The 22,559-nt window shown below is 36.7% G+C and overlaps 1 protein-coding gene across 4 annotated transcripts in view; it reads right to left on the bottom strand.

Annotated features, from left to right (window-relative positions):
* Positions 1 to 22,559, bottom strand: part of STXBP5 (syntaxin binding protein 5) — a 122,992-nt gene that overhangs the window by 88,327 nt on the left and 12,106 nt on the right. For all 4 annotated transcript variants that reach the window (XM_062572355.1, XM_062572356.1, XM_062572357.1 and 1 more), the window contains exon 3: positions 97 to 178. In XM_062572355.1, the coding sequence (XP_062428339.1) occupies positions 97 to 178 (82 nt within the window). The remainder of the gene's footprint in view (positions 1 to 96; positions 179 to 22,559) is intronic.

Genomic DNA, 22,559 nt, shown 5'->3' with positions numbered 1-22,559 from the left:
ATCTGTATTCTAATAGTTCCTTAATAAGAAATTGAGGAAAATAGATTGTATATCTTCTCTGAATTATGGAATATATACACCCACTGTTTTACTAACCTCATTAATCAGGAACTGAAGCTGGATTACTGCAGCTCCACTGTCATGTTGGCAGTAGCATTCAACTCCTGGTCGGCCAAAGCTGAATTTGATATCGTTAAGGAATGATCGTTATATGTGTTGCAGGAAAAGAAAAATGTTAGCAATAACACTAATACCAAGCTCAAATAGGTTAACATCCTGCTTCTGGCTAGCATACTCAAATATTTAAACATATAGATCTAAATGATCATTAAAAAAAACAACCCACATGTAAACATCACAAAGTAACACAAAGGAGATGTATGGCCAATCTTAATCAGCCCAATGCAAAAATAAAGTAACTGCATAACTTATCTAAAGGATCCTTACTCAATGAGAACACAGAACAGAGGCTGGTGAAGCAATTATTTTAGTAACGTTAAGTACCAGGACTGGTATAAAAGAAAGGTAATCCAAATAAACATCATAATCATATGATCAAATATTTTAAAGGAGCTTTCTCTCCTTTTTCTTTTTGAAAACTACTTATAGATAAAAGAAGAACTGAACAATGTAAGATATGTCTAAAAAAACCCTCAGAACTGCTATGATAGATCAGTAAGCCAAAAGCAGTCAGTGGCAAATTATGTATAATATAAATTTCCAAGATCTCTGTACCAAAACTTCCTGGATTCACTGGATTCACATCAACTATGACATAACAAAAGCTTACTCATTATATACTCTCTATACTCCCATAACAAATATCAAATAGAAGAGGAAAAAACACAGAGAAGAGTCCTTCTACTCTCCATACTTAATTAATTTATTAATTTCAAAGATCCTGTTTTTCAAGTTTGGTTATTCTATTTTTCTTCTGATATGAAATTAAGGAAATTCTCCAGAAACAGAAAAGGCAGGAAACAGAAAAGTAATAACACAACAAGTATAAATGAATTATACAAAACAGTCACTATTTTATCATTACAGTATGAGCTGGGTTTCTGGAGTATAATTTGCCATAGAGCTGAACACCTCTGTTTTAAAACAGAGGACTCAAGGTTTTGGAAGAAGGCAAACCATTCCAAAGATATATGCAAAGCAGGGGAAAAAAGATGTGCAATTTGTTCTCTCAATATATACTAAAAAGTTGTAATACAGCAGACTTCTCACTCTTTCTGCAATTCTTCCATTTTATTGAGGAACCACTGACCAAAACCAAAGTGGATAAGAATACCCCCAAAAAAACAAATAAACAACCCCTCTCCCAAAACCCAATCACATTAGATTCAGTTGAAAGATTAAAGACGCTATTAGGTGGCATGCAAATTAGAACTCAAACACACATATCTTATTCAGCCTTTAAATTAGAGAGATTAAATGTAAGTAGAACTACTATGTGAACTCCAAGTCTTAGAAGTCTGTTTCAATACATATTATTTTAACTTTTAAATTTCAATTGCTTTACTCTCCCAAACCAATGAATACGTATCAAATTCAGCTAACTGATGAGAGATGTACTAAACAGATGCTGAATAATCCAGCATTCACCACAATATCAGCTTTCTTCTCTGTACAGAATTAGTAATTTAATGTAGTTCTGGCATATAAGGACTTAAAGAGGCAGCTCACCTCACCTGCTTTTTTTCCTTATTTTTTATATATATATTTTATATATATATATATACACATACATATACATATTTTTTTTTAATTCTTATCAACTTGGTTCCTGTACAAAGAAGTCATCTGTATTTCACTGTCAGTGGATGACTTAAAAAAAATTAAAAACTAAGCTGAAAAGCTTTGAGATTTTTTCCTAAATGATACCTTCCTACCACAAACTCAAAATATATTTAATGTAAAAGTACAGTTTTCACATCATATATGGACTGACTACACAAATTACCAGGTAAGAAGAAAAAACTTCCCTCAAGCAGCAACAGAAGTTTCAAAGTCAATTTGCTTCAGCCTTGCTCTTGCTTCTGCATTCACTTGAATTAACTTTTACATGCAGAAATGGACACAAAGCATTTTTGAATGTGAAAGATCAGATGTTCACAAGAACTGAGTTTTAAAACTTGTCAGTAAACTGACAAATACTTTTATATATATGTGTGTATATATAACAGAAAGTAGTTTTATATAGCATAAAAAATTTCTCAAAATTTCCCTTCCCCTGAGCATCAGCTTCCAGCTTAATTAAATATGTAATTATTGCTAAGCCCCTCCACTCAATTTGATTTTTTTTATAAAGCAAAATTTATTTTATAAAAACCTGGCCTCAAAACAAGAGTATGACCTGAAAAAAAAAATCTAGTTTCCTCCAATTACTCCAATCTTTACAAATTCTATGCTTCAAATGTTTTCAAGTACTTCTGATGCAAATATTTCTAGAAGCACTATTACAACCAGTCAATACAAATTTCAATATTAATTACTTCAACTTTTAACCAAAAAAATTCTCCAGGAAATTTTTATAAGTTATCCCCCTTCAGAAATCAATAAAGATGTAGTATTAGGAGTAAGTCTCTATCAGCTTTAAAAATTCAGTGAAAATTTCTACTTTTCAACAAATTAGTAAAAGCCTCATGTGCGCATCTGAAAATACAGTTTAGCCTCTTTTATAGCGCTCATGGTTATCACTGAAAAAGTCCTTGCAGCAAGTCCCACTTAGCTCTGTTATCCCAGCTTTACCAGGACTCTGCTTTTTCACCTGGTAGCTGAAATTATTCTTCTCATCTCCTAAGTGCTGTAAAGCCTTCCAGTTTTGTGGGATACGTTTGCTGAAAAAGCGCATCACTCACAGACTGACTATAGAAGGATAATAATATATGCCCTTTCCGTCCTGGTCACACGTTAAGCATTTCCCAAGATCACCAAACGAACACCGTGCTGGGGAATGCAGTTTGTCCAATTCCTCTTCGCCTGTGTAGGTGTGCTTAAGGCAAGAGAGCTCACTGTACTAAGCAGTGATCATCTACCACAAAGCGGTGCCTGAAACAAGCAAACATTATAATGAACGATGACAAGATGGGCCCAACGTTTTCATTTTGGAGACACGAAAAATTCTCTGCATAAAACCTAGAGTTGCTCTAGAGAAATAGTCTTCTCAGCCCAGTGTTTTCATCAAAGACCAAGCTTCCTCCTTCGCCGCAAAGCACTTCTTCCTAATATTGTCACTTTGGCCCCCATTCCAAATATGAACAAATAGGTTCAATTAACAGCTTCTCAGCAGCAGCTATGAGCATCTTTTCTGTGTTCCCCAATGCCATTAGGAAATCAATCCTGGCAAATACTAGTCTTCTGTTGTTTCTGGTACACGTTTTTATGAAAAATCACACAAGAGACAAAAGCCGTGGCAGAGGGAAAGAATAGATAACATGTCTTGTATTACACTTCATTTTCGTAACTCCTAGAAGCCTAAGTCATACATAAGAAGAGCCAATAGAATAGATATCTGTTCTATACCAAACTGAAAGTTAAGCTTGCACTTTTTTTTCAGGCAAAATTGTGGCATTTCAATTTCTGATATTAGAGTTATCACTACAAATATATTCTTTTAAAAATTATTATTGATAGTTTCTCTGCATAGGAGAAACTCTGCACATCTTACCTTAGAAGTTATATTTTGAGAATGAGTATTAATTCCAAAATATGTATGAAAGTCTCAGAAAAGTAGTCCCTTTTTTTTTTTTTTTTTTTTTTTAATTAAACTTATTGTAGGTAGAGCTAAGGACTCTCAGTATTGTTCTCAACCTCCAGTTGATTTATCTGCCACAGGACACAGATGCAAAAACTACAGATACCACCAATTCAGTTCCTAGCATGGATCAGTCAGGAATACGGGACTCATTGATAAAATAGTTACCCGTCAAACTATACCCCCATATATTTGCATCTTCATGTTACCACACTGCAATAAAAAGTTTTGATGGGATAACACAAGATATAGACCATCTTCCTATATGTCACTGTTACCGCTTAGGGTTGTCAAGACAAATGCAAAACTGCAAACAGGTTTTTGAATTCATTACTAAGTACTTTTCGAAACCGTAGGTGTAACACTTTGCAGTATTTAATCACGTAAAGAAATAGATCTCAGCAACAGATCTGAATTATAGAGAGATGCATTCCACTGATCTGAATCACACACAAAACACTCAGAGCAGTAGTTTACTGCACAATATTCTTATGTGTGCTGGTTCACAGCATCTAGCTCTCTGATTACGCTTCCATTTTCTACTATAGTCATTGCTATACAACAATTATCCACTTTATGTAATTGCCTAGAATAAGAATTCAGTGGCTAATGAAATCACCATCTATTTTGAGTATAATTTTGCATATGCCTTGATTATGGTCTCAAGAATTATCATAACATGAAAAAAACTATTGATGATGGTGAGATTTTCCAACGGTTTAGGGTACGTAAAGATTAAGTCAGTTTGGCATTACTCATCACTGCCAAAGTCTTGATACAATCCAACAACAGATTAAAAAGCAAATTAAACTAGATCAATCAAACTAGAGTACTACAAAACCTGGTTACACCTCTAAGCCAGACTAAAGCAGTATAAAAAACCTTCAAATTCATGCAATTTTCTTTAGCTGGTTGTTAGTCTTATTTGCATCTAGAGCAAATCAGTACTATTACATGCACATACAAATGCATGATCTTTCAGAGATACATAATTTCACGAAGAACAATCTACCAAGAGACACAGCGATTTAGTAGAAGAGGTTTAGCCAAGAAACTAGGAAGCACCACAGTTAACACTATCTAAAAAAAACTTTGATCCTTCTGTGCCCAAGTCTTACCAGCAAATACAGTAAATAAAATCCACAGAACATTTTTGGGAGAGTTTTAAACTTCACATCAATCCTGATATGGTATCATACTACTGCTTCTGAACAATTACAGGATTCTTCCGAAAAATTAGGATTTCTTCCTAAAACCATAAGCCTGCATAGCATCCTGCAGTGTTTGTACTACTCAGCTAAGCAGGTCTTTACTCCTTCCCATGCTTCAATGCTTACATCTGCAAAAGGATAAAAACAATTTTGGTAACATTTCACATCCACTTTCCTACATGTAAGTGACAATAGTAAGAAAGAATGAACCAGAGCTTCTGTCATTTATGTAAACAGTATTAAAGCTTAAAAAGCAACTGATAATCACTAAGCCAACTAGCATTTCTTCTAAATAGAAGAGATCACTTCTTACATTTCTAACAATGTTAAAACACTTTTATCCAGAATTACAGCACTTCTTGCATATATAGTCTTCATATGCTGTGAATATGTCATTCTTATTTTATAAAGTGGTCTCTAAAACACACTGGCTCTCTCACATTTTTGGCCTCAATCTAAGTAGTGAAAGAGAACGAGAGAATTTAGAAAATTTGGTTAAATATCATCAAAACTCTGTTCAAAGAAATCATCTGTCCTCTGTGAAGCGTATAAGCTACTACATAATAAATACTGAGGTTTTTAGAGGCGGAGTTTATCATTATATCATTTTGAATGATGTTCATGTTATCCTCCTATCTTTTTCCTCAAAGAAGAATAAAAAGGGAGTGATTTTCAAGGAGGTGATCTATCAGACTCAGCAATGCTTCACTTTCTTGCTATGAATAATGAGAAACAATCAAAGCACAGTCACATACTTTAATTTAAATAATTTATTTAAATTTTAAATAATTTAAAACCTTACAACCAAAGACCAAATTTTGGACAAATTAGTAAAACATACTATAGCATTTCAAACAAGTTTTAGAGACTAAGCCAATCCTTACCAAACATCAGTTTATAAACCTCTCTCTTACAATTTCACATACTAGATAAACAGAATTGAGCATTTTCCTTATATTATTTTTTTCAAACTCTTATTATTGGACACCACTGCAATTTTATATAGGACTTTAGAAGTCCTCAGAAAGGTACAGAAGAATATAAATAGGTCCATTAAAAGGAAAGTTGTTTTCACTTGCTGTCCTTACTCTACCATCATCAGTTGTCAAAGCTAAAGGTGAAGGGCTGATAATTCAGCTAGTCAGCAACAGATGTGCTCTGCTTGCTTGAGTGGGTGGAGGAGAAGGAAGGGCGGTGCAGACATCATGCAGCCTAAAGAAGAAATTCAAATATGATAAAAATGTATTTTTAAAGGATATAGGTCTGCTTTACAAATTTGAGGTCAGAAGTAGTTCAGCAAGGACATAAAATGTACTTACACATCTAGCAAAATGTCAGTATTAGCAGCCCAATTCATAAACTTTGAGTGACAACTGAGTAGATAGCCACATTGCACGACCACTTGCGTTCCCCAGGCATGCAGCTTCACAACCAGCTGAGTTGAAGACAGAATGCTCTTTCTGGTCTGGATTATATGTTCTCATGTCTCTCTTTATACTGAGTTTGGAAATGACAAAAATGGCTTTGATCCTGGAGAGGAGTTGGGGCGGAGGAGATTTTGGTACTATTTAATAACCCCTTTGAGTTTTATTTAATCCTTACATTACTATCAAATTAACTGCGGGGTTAATTTGATTTTTTTTCCCCTCTCCCTAGGTATTTCCCAAACTAACCCATCACACTAACACTAATCAAATCCCACTGTGGAACACAGGAAAGTGCCATGAAATAGAAAGATCTCCATTAAAAACAAGAGACCGTTTTTCTTCTTTAAAAAATGCAAATGATGTATGAATAAGAGAAAATTTCTTAACTTTTAAAGGTATAAAAAGGGAGAAATGCTCACAAACTTAAAAAAAGCAACTTTCTGCTGGTGGACAACCTCGAAAGACAGTTTTAATTTTCTTTATGTTTTTTAATAATAAAGTTAAAGCTTGTATTTCTACCTTCCAACACCAGGGAAGGGGTGCACTTACATGAAGGACAGAAGTAAGCAGCATTACTGTGTTCCTCCAACATTCCACAGAAGCTGAGCCTATACGTAGGTGTATTTTTACCTCTCCTCCTGGAGGACCCAAACTCTATCTCTCCCCAAATTTCACCTCCAATTCTAATTAGGGCAACTGGCCTCCGCCTCACTGCTCTCACCTGCTGGCTGATTTCCCCCAAACAAAGAGCTTACAATATGCAAAGCTGCAGCCAGGAGCAGGCAGAAGAAAAGGCAGCCAGATGAAAACAAGACAGGCTTCTGCACAATTCAGTCCACATTTACTTGGGCAACATTTCTTCCTGAAAAGATGAGCCAGACTTCAGGGCCACCATCCTCTTTGGAAGCTGACTAGTTTACTGCTTTGCTAGAAGTACAGCACTGACATCTACAACTCAATGCTTGAGTACAATTAACTTTAACTGACATTAAGTTCTTCCAGTAGGAATAATATCAAATTACCAGCAACAGCTTTTTATGAAATCTAAGTTGGACAGCTGTAATGCTTTTTCTTACTGCCAGGTAAGGAGAATGAGAAAAATGACATTAAAGAAATGTGATGAAGGGAGAAAAAGATGTCAGATACAGACAACTGCAATATACTAGATGCAACTCTTGCACATCAGATATAGCACTTGCTGAACTAGCTGATATTTAGATACAGTTTGACCTGGTTACTTGGAAAGAAAAAAGTCAATGTTATGTATTACATTTGGGAACAAGATCAGGCCTTTCTAGATAGTAAAGCAACATACTTCTTGCAATGAGAAATCTATATCCAGCTTCCTTCCAGTTATGAGGATGAAAATGATAGAAGAGATTGGCATCTCAGTCCTGGAAGGCTCCTGAATGGTTTTCCCTTCCCTTGAGAGAAGAGAAAATAAGGGGGTAGTGTGTGGGGGGGAAGACAGGGATATAAATTATAAAAGATCATTTACATACCAAAAGATTGGAAAATGGATTTTTCATTTTTCTCATTTACTGGGAACTTTAACCTTAAATAAAGTTCAAGTGTTTTTGTTAAAGAAAGTGCACTGAGTGTTCAGCAGTATGCTTTAAAATTACGCTGAAGAATAAGAAGCTTCATTCAGGTAGTTTATGTTTTTCCAATACAGTATTTAAGATGTGTTATCATGAAATTATTTGATACCATTTAAATTCAGAGCTATGTCTCCTGACACTCATAAGCATTTGCGGCTTTCCAGAGGGGAAAAAAAACACAGAACAAGAAAAAAACAAAATACATTCATCTCCTTTGTTCTATTTCTGTTGGAAGGGAGAGGAATCAACTAATATATATGGTGCTCAAATAATTCATGTTAGACCTTAATGTTAAAAATGTCCTATTAGTTCAATGAGTTACAGCAAACAAGTACTATTTTTTGCTATTGTAACTGTAGAATGCCACTGAACTCAGGACTATAGAAGCACTTGAAATCAGAATTTCTCAGCTTCTAGTTCATAAATGCAATAAATGCAAGTCATCTTTCCTATAGTATTAACCTTGTTCAAAAAAAAAGTGTTCGGCTCCTTTAAACCTCAGAAGAAAACGATGCAGTTTTCTCTTAAAAATCTTAGGTTAAAAAGGTGAAAATAAAGGAGATCTAGCTTGGAAAACACCAGAGTACATAGACCTCTGCTAAAGTTTATTATCTTGTTTCTCTATACAGGAAGATGCGGCAATTTTAAAGCAAAAATATCTTTTTTTTTTTTTTTTTTTTTTTTTGCTTAAATAAGACTATTTCATGCTTCAAGTTTTTTTTAAAAAGTCATTAAACTAATTTGTGTAGAAACTGATTTGCAAGGATAGAGAGTGATTTTATCTGATTTATTTTCTACCAAAGATAGTAGCTAGGAGTCAAAATGCTTCATGTTAAACTTCACAGTTACTTATAAAAATATGTCCAAATAGAGCATTTCCCAAACAGCTATCAAAATTGCCTCGAGATTTTCTGCAAAGGTTGTATTTGATAGACATTTTTGCAGAGCTACCAGTAAGAAGCAATCTTTCTTCAGAAAAAGAATGTAATTAAGTAGTACAAATGCAAACAGGATTAAAAATCTATGATTTAAAATCAAGCAGAAAATAGAATTTAATACGTTTCCATATGCATAATTCACAGATAGCAAAGCATGCTGTTAAATGAAGAAGTAAAAGCATCAATTTAGTTAACTAACATTATGTTTTCAAACAAAACTAATGATGCTACAGGCTTTCCTTGATTTTACTCATATTGTTTTCTGAGAAAATGTCATTCATGGGCAAGTCACCCCTTCTGTTTGAGCCTAAAAGCTGTACTTCAACACTAGTGTGTTCAGCAGCAACAATGCAGAAAAGGAGACTAATCTGGAGCTTTTTTGAGTGCTGTGGGAGGGACGCAGGGAAAAGAGCAGAAGGTAAGGGAAAAGAGAACAGAACTGCTACAAATACACCTGCATAATAGTTCCTTTGCCTATACAAGATTTACTGAAATGCGATGGAACAGGAAACCTGCTACAGTTTTTGGAAATACTATGTACAGAATAATAGGACCAGGCAACTAAGTACTTTGAAAGACTTTTATCAAAATCCAGAGGCAAACCTTGCATTGTTGCACTTCCCAGTCCCGTTCATCTGTCATCCATTTAGATCAGTTTAATTTTAGTGTCAAATTTCAACGTGTTATTATAAATATCCTACTTCAACTATCTTTTGGTATCATTTGCTATATCATAATATTAATAATTAATCAGGCTTCTTATGTCTATAGTTTCTTGGCAAAGACTAAAGCTATTCTATATTTCTAGTACTGAAAAACAGTTCAGAGAAGAACAATGTCTCTTCTCCGTGTCCAAATAGTTTGTGCAGATATTGCCAACAGCAGCATTAACAAATAAGACATGCTAAACTGGATGTTAAGTGAATTTTTATATACCTATTTAGTTTAACTTATGAAAGCATACGTTGAATCATTCATATTATGTAATAAGAAGGACAATTTAATGTTTTCCAAGAACCTAGCCAGCCCTAGCCCAATCAATTACTGTCCGTCAACAACACTTTTTGACTGCATAGCAATTCCTTGACAGGTCCAGAAGTCTCTCTCATTCCCTATTTGAGGGAAACACAGAATAAGCTAAAATACTTCCCTTAACTCCTGCCTGCCAAACAAGTCCTTTTCAGTAAGAGATATCAATGACAGATGACACTACTTACAATCAATAATCATTCCAGATCAACTTGGTTCAAGCACAGCCCATCCTTCAGGCCCCTGCCTCCAACGGAGGAGTACCTAGTCTTGTTTCAGTTGTAGTTTCATACAAGTGGAACACAAGTTTCACTCTTATATCCTTTAAATCTTTTTGTCCCAGAACAAGATCCCAAGCACCATTACAACTTTTATAAACTATGCTCACTGGTCTTTTTTTTGACCTTTTCCCATCACGCAATTATATTTCTCTCTCCTTTCAGAGAGGTTGTTATTCTCACTGAGAAGTCACCTTTCCTTTTGGCAGCAAGGCTTCAGTTTCCAAATTAACCATTAATCCTGTTTAATTCTTCTCTTATCCCAAAGCAGGATTTGCCCCATCCTTCAACTTTGCCATTTAATTTATCACTTTTCAGATATCCACTTTCACTCGCTTGCTTTTTTACCTTCTTTCAGCTGTGAAAAAGGCAGCAGAAAAAGTAAATGACTGAAGTACACAGAACTAAACACATAATCAAGACAAGGTGCTAGCAGGTCTAGCTATAGAAAAGCAGATACCCTTAAAGGCCAACTAAAGTTAAAGACTTATAAATTTGTTCATGTGTATGAACCTCCCCCCCCAGATTTTGCTGTGGTCTATTTCTAGTAGTGCTATTAGCTCTCCCTTTTGATACAATCCTTCAACACTTAACTTGTGGATGAAGCTCAAATGCACCCTTCTGCTTCCCACACCTTTTTGCACTAGATGACTGATGGAAATGACTGCCTCTCCCAAATAATCTTTAGAGAAAATTTATTTAATCATCGGGATTTTTATTAAGATTTTAATGCAAATACAGCATTACTTCAGTCTGAGCTTTTAAAGTATTTACTAGCAGAGTTACAAGGTAACATTTGCTGAAGTGATTAGACAGATATAAAACACAGGTACCAACACTTCCATCACGTAGACAAAAATAGAAATCAGTATCTATGAGCTTAATTTGTGATCTAAATTTACCCTTCCACCTACATCAAGTTGACATGATAATCTGTTCCCCCAACTTACATTGGTAGAATTACACAAATTGGAACTTCTTCCAAATACCTAAGGTACTGCTCACAAGCAATGCTGCTGCTTTCTAAATATTTCAGTTAACACTGTGTCTAAATCCCAATTTCAACATAACACAATAAATGGGTGTCAGGAGAGTCCTCCGAAAGTCTGTCAAAGGCACAAACTGAGGGACATCTTAAATCTTCCCTCTCAAAATGACACTTAAGATTTTAAACTTCGCCACAGACAGACAGAAACCATCACAAACCATCCTCTTACTGCTAGTCTTGGCATCAGGTAATATAGTCCTTACAAAGCCTAATGCTTTCAATTTCCTATGAAGCCTCCTCAATTTCTATTCTGGTGATTTGCAAAACCAGTAATCACATTAAAAGAACAGAGAAACTTATTATTTCAGTACTACTTTAGTAGTACTGAAAATTTTATAGGTTAGCATAAAATTATTACCAGAAATGAAAAATTAACGTACAATTCAAGCAGTTCAGTAGATGGCACTCTTCCACTTAAGTCAAGAATGGAAATCACGTCCTCACGTAAACCAAGGGGTAGCTGGGAGCTTGAATCAGTATTTTTAATATGCAAAAATCAAACCTATTCATACCTAATCATTGGGATGTTCCTTAACTTTTTGTATTTTTCACACAACTTGGAAAAATAAGATTTATTACATGCCAGAATAATAAGAGCAATTAGTATATTTTGTTGAAATACCTGAAATTCCAATTACCTATTTTGTCCATACTTTTATACATGTACTCCATTTTATACCACAAAACCAGCTGCATATTAGTGTTGTATTAAATGGTATTTTGGGGGCTTTTGTTACCAGAGAGGCAATTTCTATAAGGCTGATGTTGTCCCTAAAAGTTACTTACTCAACCTTAATTCAGTATCTGCTCATAGGCATTATTTAAAAAGTTTGTGCAATATTTCAACGTCACTAGTAAATACTTTAATTCATTTAGTTTAAGCTTTATTAAAAAGTTTCAAATAGAGCTAAATGTTCATTAGAATAATCTAAATTATGCGGTCAGATAAAAAAACACTACCATATTCACCACACTGAAATTCACTGAAATGAAGCATAGCATTAATGTCTCTCATTTCAATTTTTATTCTTCTCTTAAAAGCTGTTGCTAGTAGCCCCTTAGATCCCTGTACCTTGGTCTTTCCCCTGGTACTTGAGAGCATCAGATCAGTCATTTTTGTGGCCCTCAGAAATGCACTACTCAGCAGTGCTAACATAGCTCCCATGAGAGTAAACACACAGCACTACTGCTTTGTACAAGTTGTGAACCCTGAGAAACAAACAGCTTTTACTACAATTGGGTAGGAGAGAATTCATGAATGCTATGAGATTTCTAAGTATCCCAAGCTCAACTTAAGATTGCAAAGAGACTGAAAGTATAGCATTGTCAGAAAAGCACAATCCAAGACAGTTTTGCTAAGCAGGTTTCCTGCAGTTTTTCCAGTTGGCACTCTATGAACTAGATAGAGGCAAGCTACTACCTTGCAAACCTATCTTATTTAGAAGTGAGATTTTTGATACTTCACAGAATCTATTCATGTTATAGCCTTGTGTACTTTCAGTGCCGGTCAGATTCCAAGAAACATCTGATTTGTATTTATATCTGTGCTCATCAACCCTAAACCTACAAGAACGTTTTCATTACTTGTTTTTCATGTCCTAGTAATTGAGGCTGAAGACTTATTTACATAAAGTTTGACAGAGTGGAAAAAGTTTTGCAGATACTACTTCCCTATAATTTTATGAAAACAGGAAGCTAAGATGGGAGAAGTCCGATTAGGCCCATATTTCATCCAAAGCGGCAAGGTGGCAACATCCTAAAAAAGAGGCTCTGCATAAAACGCCACAATAACAGAAAACACATCAAAAATTGCTACACAGGACAATTCTACTGCAAGATACAGAGCCACACGATACCAAGTTTCACAGATGAAATGACTCAGTTTTTCTTTTCTCTAGATAAAAGATAATGAATATTCATCTCCTACAACTCACTTCCTATAACCAAAACTGTTCCAGTCCCAAAGGGAGGGAAAAATCTTACTTTTTTTCCTATGATGGCGAAGGAACTGGACAAACGTCGTATCTTGCAAACTACAGTTCCAAGCCCTTCAAAGATGCAGAGCTATACCTGTTTATACTGCTTGACCTTTCCAAAGTTCCTCTGCAATCCTGCAGGCCAACTGAAGTTTCTGGAAAAGAATCTGCAAGAATCAGACTGTCTTCAAAAAACCTGCATTGAAATTTAGCAGGCAGTTTGCCTCCAGATTTAAGAGGAGTAAGGAAAGGGTCATAAAGGGAGAAAGAAGGAAAGCTGAGAATCTGCCTACACTTTCTGCAGTCACAGAAAGACTGCAAATGCACAGACACTAGACCTAAGTGTTGTCATCTTTTTCACTACCACCCTGCTCCCCAAATGTCAAAAGTAAGTATTGTCAGATCTCTCTCCACCTCCCCCTGCCCTTTGAAAAAAAAAAAAAAAGTAAAAAGAAAAACAGTAAGAGAAAAGAAGGGAAGACAAGTAGCAAGGCTGCACAAAGGTGTACCTGAAGAGAAACTCAACCAGATTCCTCAAAGAATTTTAAGACCACAGTTGCTGAAGTACAAAACTAAGGATATTTAGACTGTTTTTCGAGCAATTCAGTTCCCAGTGAAAGTTCTAGCAATTATTTATGCATGAGAACCATTGTAAGGGAAGATCACTTTTTGGTTACATGTTATAAGTATTGTAAAAATTAGCAATAATACATCTTCCAAAAAAGTAATACAGCACATCACTAGTTTCAGGATTAAAACCAAAACCCAACACTTTCAGATAGGTTTCAGATAGATTATCAAAATAATACAGAGCTTCATGGAAGTTTTAATGTGACAATTTAAGAATGAAATTACATAAGTTAGATGTCTCACCTTCTCTACAACTACTTTCAGCTGTGGAAAATAGTGCTGCCAGCAATGTCATAACAGGGAGCTAACTAGGGGCTCAAGCAAAGGAAAAATATTCTCCAGATCAGGCCCCTTCATCCAGCCTCAAAGAGGTTTTTAAGTAGCAAACACAGACCTTTAAGTTTAATGTGGCATATCGATATTCTAGCATAGTCGGTTCAGATTCAAGTCAGAACAAGATGCTCTGATAAGGTATAATTCACTGTTTAAATTATTTTGATAAAAATGTTGTTTTAGCTTTTGAATGTTGGACATTTTTTCTCATCAGTAAGTAATGAGAAAATATAATAGTTTTGAAAGTTTACTTCTATAATGCCTTCCATCAAAAAACACAAAAGAAGAAACTGTTGATGTAACTCTTAGTCAACTCTCTAAAAGTTGCAACATAAAGAGGCCTTACATAAGCTTTGCAGGGTGAGGAGTAAAACCACGGGTGCCTCAGGTACATCTTGGAGCACTGAATATTTAAGTTGGTATTTTAGACTAAACCATCTCTGATTTTCATCTTAAATATTTTCTATAAGAAAAAAAAAGTAAAATGCAAAAACAAGGGGGAAAGACCTGCGTTACCAAGATCTAGGAAGAAAAATTTAATGAGCATAAATACCATCTTTACAGGATACTAATCAAAATTTATTTCCTCTTTCAAATGCTAGCATGGTAGAAAAGCAATCATTTATTTAAACATGAGCAAAAACCATTCTGAACAAACAGTTGTCGGTAGCTCTACATGAACTAAAAATATTGTTTCAAGAAAGGGATTAGATTTTGATATTAAATTTCACCTGAGCTAAATTGAAGTCAAACACATATTAACATAAATAAATGGTAATTATCCATACAGAAAGAGAGACTTCCCTGGGTCAACTGCATGCAGAAACATTTTATTTCTTTAAACTGTTAAAAGTCTGGAAACGCTTTGGTTGCAGCTGAAGTATTTCAACTACTTCTTCATCTAAGGACTATGGAAACCTATCTAGTATGTTAGCACAGCAACATTAAGTCTTATTACCGCACATTTTCTCCATGAATGTCCAAGGATCCTAACACCAGCCTAAATGACCTTCTACAGCATAACTCTTACAGAATCTGAACTAGATAGTCTCTGTATGGCCTGGAGATTAATAAATCAATGACTTTCTTGTATTTGAAATGACTGTTTTGCAGAGTAGTTTATTCTGAAAATGGATTATTTTTCGAGTATTATACATAGATGTGCTCTTTGTCTAGAGAGTATTCATGGAAAGTCACACAGGAGTCATGATTTGAGGCTTTCTTTATTAGCCCAAGTTTCTCATCAGCAAAGCAAGGTATAGATGAAGTTATCGTAAGTGTATACAACTCTGAACTACTATGACAAGCGATTTTTAACAATGAAGGAATTTCAAATGACGTCTCACAGATGTCTGAAGTATAAAGAAGTAAGCCTTCCTACGCTAGTCAATATTTTTACTAATGTGCATGATGAAACAAAGTGTACACTTCCAGAGTCTACAAATGGACCAGTCTGGGTATAAGATTTCGCTACTGATAGTCTACCAAGCTCATTCTGAAGCCCACCAGAAAGGCATCAACAAACAGACAAACCTGTGTGCACTGTTTCACATCATTTTCATGGATATACACTTGAGAAATGACTGGGAGCATAACAACATAAAACAATGCATGGAGTGTAATTTCACTCTACTTAGCAGTAGGGAGGCCTGCAGTATGTTTAAGGTGCCTTATTTCAGTACAAGGAGACAAATTTGAGCGTATCCTGAGGAGGACAACAAGAGTCTTAAGATGCTAGAAAAGCATGCCTGCTTAGGAAAGCTGAAAGAGGTAGGCTGTTTAATCAAGAGTGACAAACTGCAGAACGTGTAGAGAATAGACGGTCTTCAAATTACAGGAGGGCTGTACAGTCAAGACAAAAAAAAAAACAAAAAAAAAAAAAAAAAAGGAGAAAAGGAGAGAGAGAGAGAACCGAATTAAGCCTCCTCCCTACCCCAAAGCCACACACAACATGAATTTGATCCCCTTGAATCAGAGGAGAAAAAAAGACAGAATTATTAGACTGAGATCACTTGGGATGGCCTCTTACAGCATGGATGTGTTCTCGTAGCTCTTGTTCATGAAAAGTTTCCAGTACAAATGACAGAAGCAGGACAGTATAAAAGCACATCAGAATACAGTGAGACTATTTTTGAAGAACCATTTGATAAGAAAATCCAATGTCACCTACAAACACTGAAAACTGTGTATGTTTAAGATAAAGACAGACTTAACTACTTTTTGAAAGACAAGCAGAGATTATTTCTATTAACTGAAATATCCCCCATCATTCAAAATAGCAACTATAAAAGGAACAATCTCATAATATCTCTTCACATACTAATGAAAAAGGAATATTATCTAATGGACTGTAGTAGGAACTGACTAAGAAGTTTTATTCTATTTAAGAAGATCATGATTGGCTCACACATGCATTGCAGTCAAAGAGGGAAAAAACGGTGTGCCGAATGCAATTTTCTCTGAAAATAACTACTAATAATAACAATTAGAGAAGTAACACACCAAGTAATAGACATTGCCTTCATAGAGCATTAATACACTTCAGGATGCTTGATTTTTTTAAAAAAAAGTTTTTATTAGAAGCTGAAAATAGTACATTTATAATGTTTCTGTATCTCTCAAAGAATGAACTTACCCTGATCATCTTTAAAGGTACTTGCACACAGAACTCAACTCCAGTAACACACTAAAATGACACCAACAGTATCCACAATTCAGTTGTGTTTAGCCAGAAGTGAATCCCCACAAAATTATGTCTACATTTGCATTAATAGTTACAATTATATTCATTTTAGTGGACTATAATTGACAATGAGAGGCTTCAGTATACATGTTTTTTTTTTTTTAATCCAAACAGGATTTTCTACTTTGTTTTACTGTTGTTGAACAGATCATGTGGATGAAGTATTCAAACTGAAGTATTTTACCTGCTTTGTAACTGAAATCTGCTGATTCTTCAAGTTTGATAATAAATATTATTTCAGGAATATTTTTGTAAGAATAGTCCTTCTGGATGACATTCCCTACAACAAGCAAGATCAGATTCCTAAAAATGCTAATTCATTACTCTGTAAATTAGAAGAGTAAGCATTACTTCCTCCAAGCTCAAGACTGGTGCATCCCTATGAGTAAGAAGTCCAGCAAAAGGGGCAGGAGACCTGCATGGGTAAACAAGGAGCTCCTGGCAAAACTCAGACAGAAGAAGAAAATACACAGAATGTGGAAGAGGTACAGGCTACTTGGGAGAATTACAGGAATGCTGTCAGAGTATGTAGAGATGCAGCAAGGAAGGCTAAGGCCCAGCTGGAATTGAGTCTGGCAAGGGATGCTAAGGACAATAGGAAGGGCTTCTTCAAATACATCAGCAGCAAGAGGAGGACTAGGGAAAACATGGGCCCACTACTGAATGGGGCAGGGGCCCTGGTGACAAGGGATACAGAGAAGGCAGAATTACTGAATGCCTTCTTTGCTTCAGTCTTCACTGCTAAGGGCAGCCCCCATGAATCCCAGAGCCCGGAGACCACGGAGAAAGTCTGGAAAAAGGAAGACTTTCATTTGGTTGAGGAGAATAAGATTAGAGATCTTCTGGGCAAGCTTGATGTTCACAAATCCATTGGCCCTTATGGGATGCACCCACAGGTACTGAGGCAGCTGGCAAACATTGTTGCCAGGCTGCTGTTCATCATCTTCAGCATCATCTAGCATCTCCATCACGGAGAACTGGAGAGCTGCCTGAGGACTGGAAGAAAGCCAATGTCACTCCAGTCTTCAAAAAGGGCAAGAAGGAGGATCCAGGCAACTATAGGTCAGTCAGCCTCACTTCCATCCCTGGAAAGGTGATGGAGCAGCTCAATCTGGATGTCATCCCCAGACATATGGAGGAAAAGGTGATCAGGAGGAGTCAGCATGGATTCACCAAGGGGAAATCCTGCTTAACCAATCTGATAGCCTTCTCTGATGGAATGACTGGCTGGGTAGATGAGGGGAGAGCAGTGGACGTTGTATGCCTTGACTTCAGCAAGGCTTTTGACACTGTCTCCCATAATATCCTCCTAGAGAAGCTCAGGAAGTGCAAGTCAGATAGATGAGCGGACAGTGAGGTGAACTGAGAACTGGCTGAAAGGCAGAGCTCAGAGGGTCGTCATCAGTGGTGTGGAGTCCAGCCGGAGGCCTGTGGCTAGTGACATCCCCCAGGGCTCAGTCCTGGGTCCAATCCTGTTCAGCTTCTTCATCAATGACCTGGATGAGGGAACAGAGTGCCTCCTCAGCAAGTTTGCTGATGATACCAAGCTGGGAGGAGCGACTGACACACCTGAGGGCTGTGCTGCCATTCAGAGAGACCTGGACAGGCTGGAGAGCTGGGCAGAGAGGAACCTCCTGAGGTTCAACAAGGGCAAGTGCAGAGAATAACCCTAGGCACCAGTACAAGCTGGGGGCTGACCTGCTGGAGAGCAGCTCTGCAGAGTAGGACCTGGGAATGCTGGTGGATGACAGATTGACCATGAGCCAGCAACGTGCCCTTGTGCCGAGAAGGCCAATGGGCTGCATTAGGAAGAGTACTGCAAGCAGGTCGAGGGAGGTGATCCTGCCCCTCTACTCAGCCCTGGGGAGCCCTCATTTCGACTACTGTGTCCAGTTCTGGGCTCCCTAGCACAAGAGAGACATGGAGCTACTGGAGAGAGTCCATCATAGGGCTACAAAGATGATCAGAGGGCTGCAGCACCTGCCCGATGAGAAGTGGCTGCGAGAGCTGGGCTTGTTTAGCCTGGGGAAGAGAAGACTGAGGTGGGGTCTTATCAATGTGTGTAAGTATCTGAAGGGGGGGTGCCAAGGGGATGGGACTAAACTCTTTTCAGTTGTCCCATGTGACAGGACGAGAGGCAATGGGCAGAAATTGAAGCACAGGAAGTTCCGCTTGACCGTGAAGGGGAATTTCTTCACTGTGAGAGTGACAGAGCACTGGCACAGGTTGCCCAGAGAGTTTGTGGAGTCTCCTTCTCTGGAGATCTTCAAGGCCTGCCTGGATGCAACCCTGTCTAACATGCTCTAGGTGACCCTGCTTGAGCAGGGAGGTTGGACTAGATGATCACCAGAGGTCCTTTTCAACCTTACCAATTCTATGATTCAACCAAAAGTTGAATAGAGCTATTGTAATAAGATACTATGGCAAGTTTTAAGACCAGCATGAATAAGTTTTCCTCAAAACTTATTCCATGGCAACGGTTTCTGAATTTGCTTAACATACCATGTTCAAATTGCAACAGTAACCTCAGTTACAGATAGAAAAAAACAGAACATTAACAGATCACAGTATGATAATCACATGCAAGTTTACATGCCAGCTTCTTAGGCATTACTTCTCACCACTGTATTGCACCATCACTTTTAGCATTTTACACTACACCACACCACAGAAATTGTTTCATGAGCTATTCATCAGGCATCACATAAATTTTGCTTAAGCATCAAAAATTATTTCTTTGTAATGAACAATACAGGCTTGTAAAATTTTAAGTTGCATTTATAGCAATTATTGCAACATGATGTTGAAAAGAAGAAGTTTGCGTAATCATACTGTTGAAAAACTTTACAGTTAAGGAATCTGCTCTAACAGAACTCCGCCAGACTAATACCACAGGAACCACCATACTAGGTCAAACCAAACGTCCATCCTGTCCATAATTTGCCTCCTACAACAGCAATAGAAAATGCAATTTAAGGAGAGCATACAAGCCTGGCCACTTTTTGCAGCCTGTTCCCTTTCTAATCTCAAACAAACCACTACTGCTGGATTACACATATTAGAGGATAAATCCCCATTTAGTCTCCTTTAGTGTCTGTTTACAGAATCACTGCCTGTGAATATGCCTGCTCCCCTCCTGAATACTCTGTTACCTGCATCCACAAACTCCTGTGGCAAGAAATTCTAGAATTTCATTATCTAGTATATTCAAATTAAAACATATTTTCTTGTATCTCTTTTAAACCAGTCTCATACCGCTTTAGTGAATGCCTTGTAGTTCTCACACTGTGGGAATTGCTGACAGCTCAGCATTCATTTTAACCTCTGTCCTCCTGATCTTGCAATCCTTGATTGTATTTCCCTCCCTCAAACAAAGACAACCAAGCATTTTTAATCTTCTTGTAAGGCATTTTGTAAGGCAGCCAGTATATTCTCAATCATTTCAGTCTCCTTCCTCTAATTCCATGGCGTCTTTCTTAAACTGGGCACACCAGTGTTCTATATAGCAGCAAAATGCTGCTTTGTTTTAGTCACCAGGCTCTTTCACACTTCTGCGTGGGGCACAGTTGTTAATAACAAATCAAAAAGCCAAAAGCCAAGTTTCAAGAGTTTGGTTCAAAGGAAAAAAATAATCACCAGCCACTGATTTGAAGTCTTGTACTTTGACTACTGTGACCACTACAGCTCAGCGAAGATCTAGGTTAAATTGATTCTATTTGTCTTTAGTATATTATATACATTATATATGCATAATAGTGTGTGTATTATATACTATATAGTACATTAAATATATATGCAAACATATTATATTCAAGTAAATGCCAGCTTGAACTCAGACAAGTGAATTACTATAAAATTATATCCAGAACTTATGAACATCTAAGCTGTATTTCTGGAATTGAAATAGTGTCTCTCAAATTTCTGCAGATTGACAAGCAATGGACTTGTCCACAGTCCAGAATCCTGAAATGGAAAAAGACTGCATTCATAAAGTACCCAATTTTAACTGAGTTATGAAAGCCTGTAGGTAGGCAAACACCAAACACCTCACCTAACATTTTCTTTCTTTTTTTCCTCTTTTTTTTCCGGGGTGGGGGTGGGGGGGTGGGCGACGAGGCAGAGGAAGGTTCGAACTAACCTCTTTAATAAGCATTTCACTAAAGTAAAGGCTAAAATTTAAATATTCTGCCCAAGTCAGGGTACACCAGATACAGAGGAGTTATGGTCATTTTTGAGTACTTAATGTAGGAAAGTCTGCCCACAGCTTACCAAAATGGTAAGGTCTTCTACTGTCTCCCAGAATGAAATGAGACAGGAACATCTCTAGCAGCCAGCCCTCATTTGCTAAAGGAACTTAGGACGATGATCACCACTAGAGCTTATTATGCCAAGGCAGAAGATTTTATCCTCATGTTCAATAACAGTAACAGCCTAATTTTTAGGAGCAGCTATTTTATAATGGAGAAAACTAATCAATAAGACAATTTTTTAGTGACTACCTGATACTCACATTTAAACTACACACAATCACATTTCTGGTCCCTTTGGAACTGTAATCTCCGATACTAAAATAGAGCTAGCTTTAAATCAAAAGTTTAGAGAAAACACAAGTCAGTTCTGCTACAAAGCAGGGGGCCCAACAGCTAATGCACTGATAAATTCAAATTATGATCATTTAAATCTTAACTCATAGCTATGCACCAGTTATGATGCATCTATCTACTTGTAGATCACTAGAGATTGCCTTTTTTTCCCTAGAGTTGTATTTGCAGACTGCTGTAACAGAAGCCTTTATGGCTCCTAATGCTAGCACAACTAGACTAAATGAGTTGCAACTAACTTTTCTGCAGTAAAAAGGAAGTTTACTAACTTTCAGTCAATTTATCCAAAGAAATCAACAGGAGGTAAAGAAGCTGCACAAATGTCATCAAAATTTGGTCTGAAGATTAGACAGACTTCACTGTTTTGCACAAGACACTAAGTACTGGAATTGCTTCTGGTTATGACAAGCTAAAATGTAAATCAGCAGTTCCAAAACATTTTGTAGCTGAGCTTCACTGTCACCACATGCTGATGTGTTTTGCTGCTCCAGTGGCCTCTCCCACTGGAATCTGCCAGCGGAAAGAAAACATTATCTAAAGTCAAGTAAGCTTGCTCAGGAAATACCACCTCCTCCCTGCAATATTTTTTACCCAAAACAGCATTTATCTGATCCGGAAGTTATTAACAGCATGTTCATATGCAAGAAACACAAGCAGTTTTCTTAAGTTACAGTAGTTAAATAATCCAGAAATTGTTTTTTTTAATCCTTTGTTACTTAAGACAGAAAAAAAAAACAAGGTTAAAGTAGTTAACTACTGCTGGGTCTTCCTCACAGCATCCTCTAAATCATATCTAACTTCCGTTCTATGGTATATATTTTTTACTATTTCTTCGAATAGTAACATAATTTGGCTTATTATATTCACAGTACTTCCACAGTTAATGCCAAAAAGAGAACAGTTACCACAGTCAAGTCCTAGGCAGTCATATACTGTGCAGAATGGCAAAAAGCTTTAGGATCTCCTTCTTGAAATGAAAGATTG

This window comes from Rhea pennata, chromosome 3, assembly GCF_028389875.1.
Source record: "Rhea pennata isolate bPtePen1 chromosome 3, bPtePen1.pri, whole genome shotgun sequence".
In the NCBI taxonomy this organism is placed as follows: Eukaryota; Metazoa; Chordata; class Aves; order Rheiformes; family Rheidae; genus Rhea; species Rhea pennata.
This window is presented reverse-complemented; position numbering and strand designations above follow the sequence as displayed.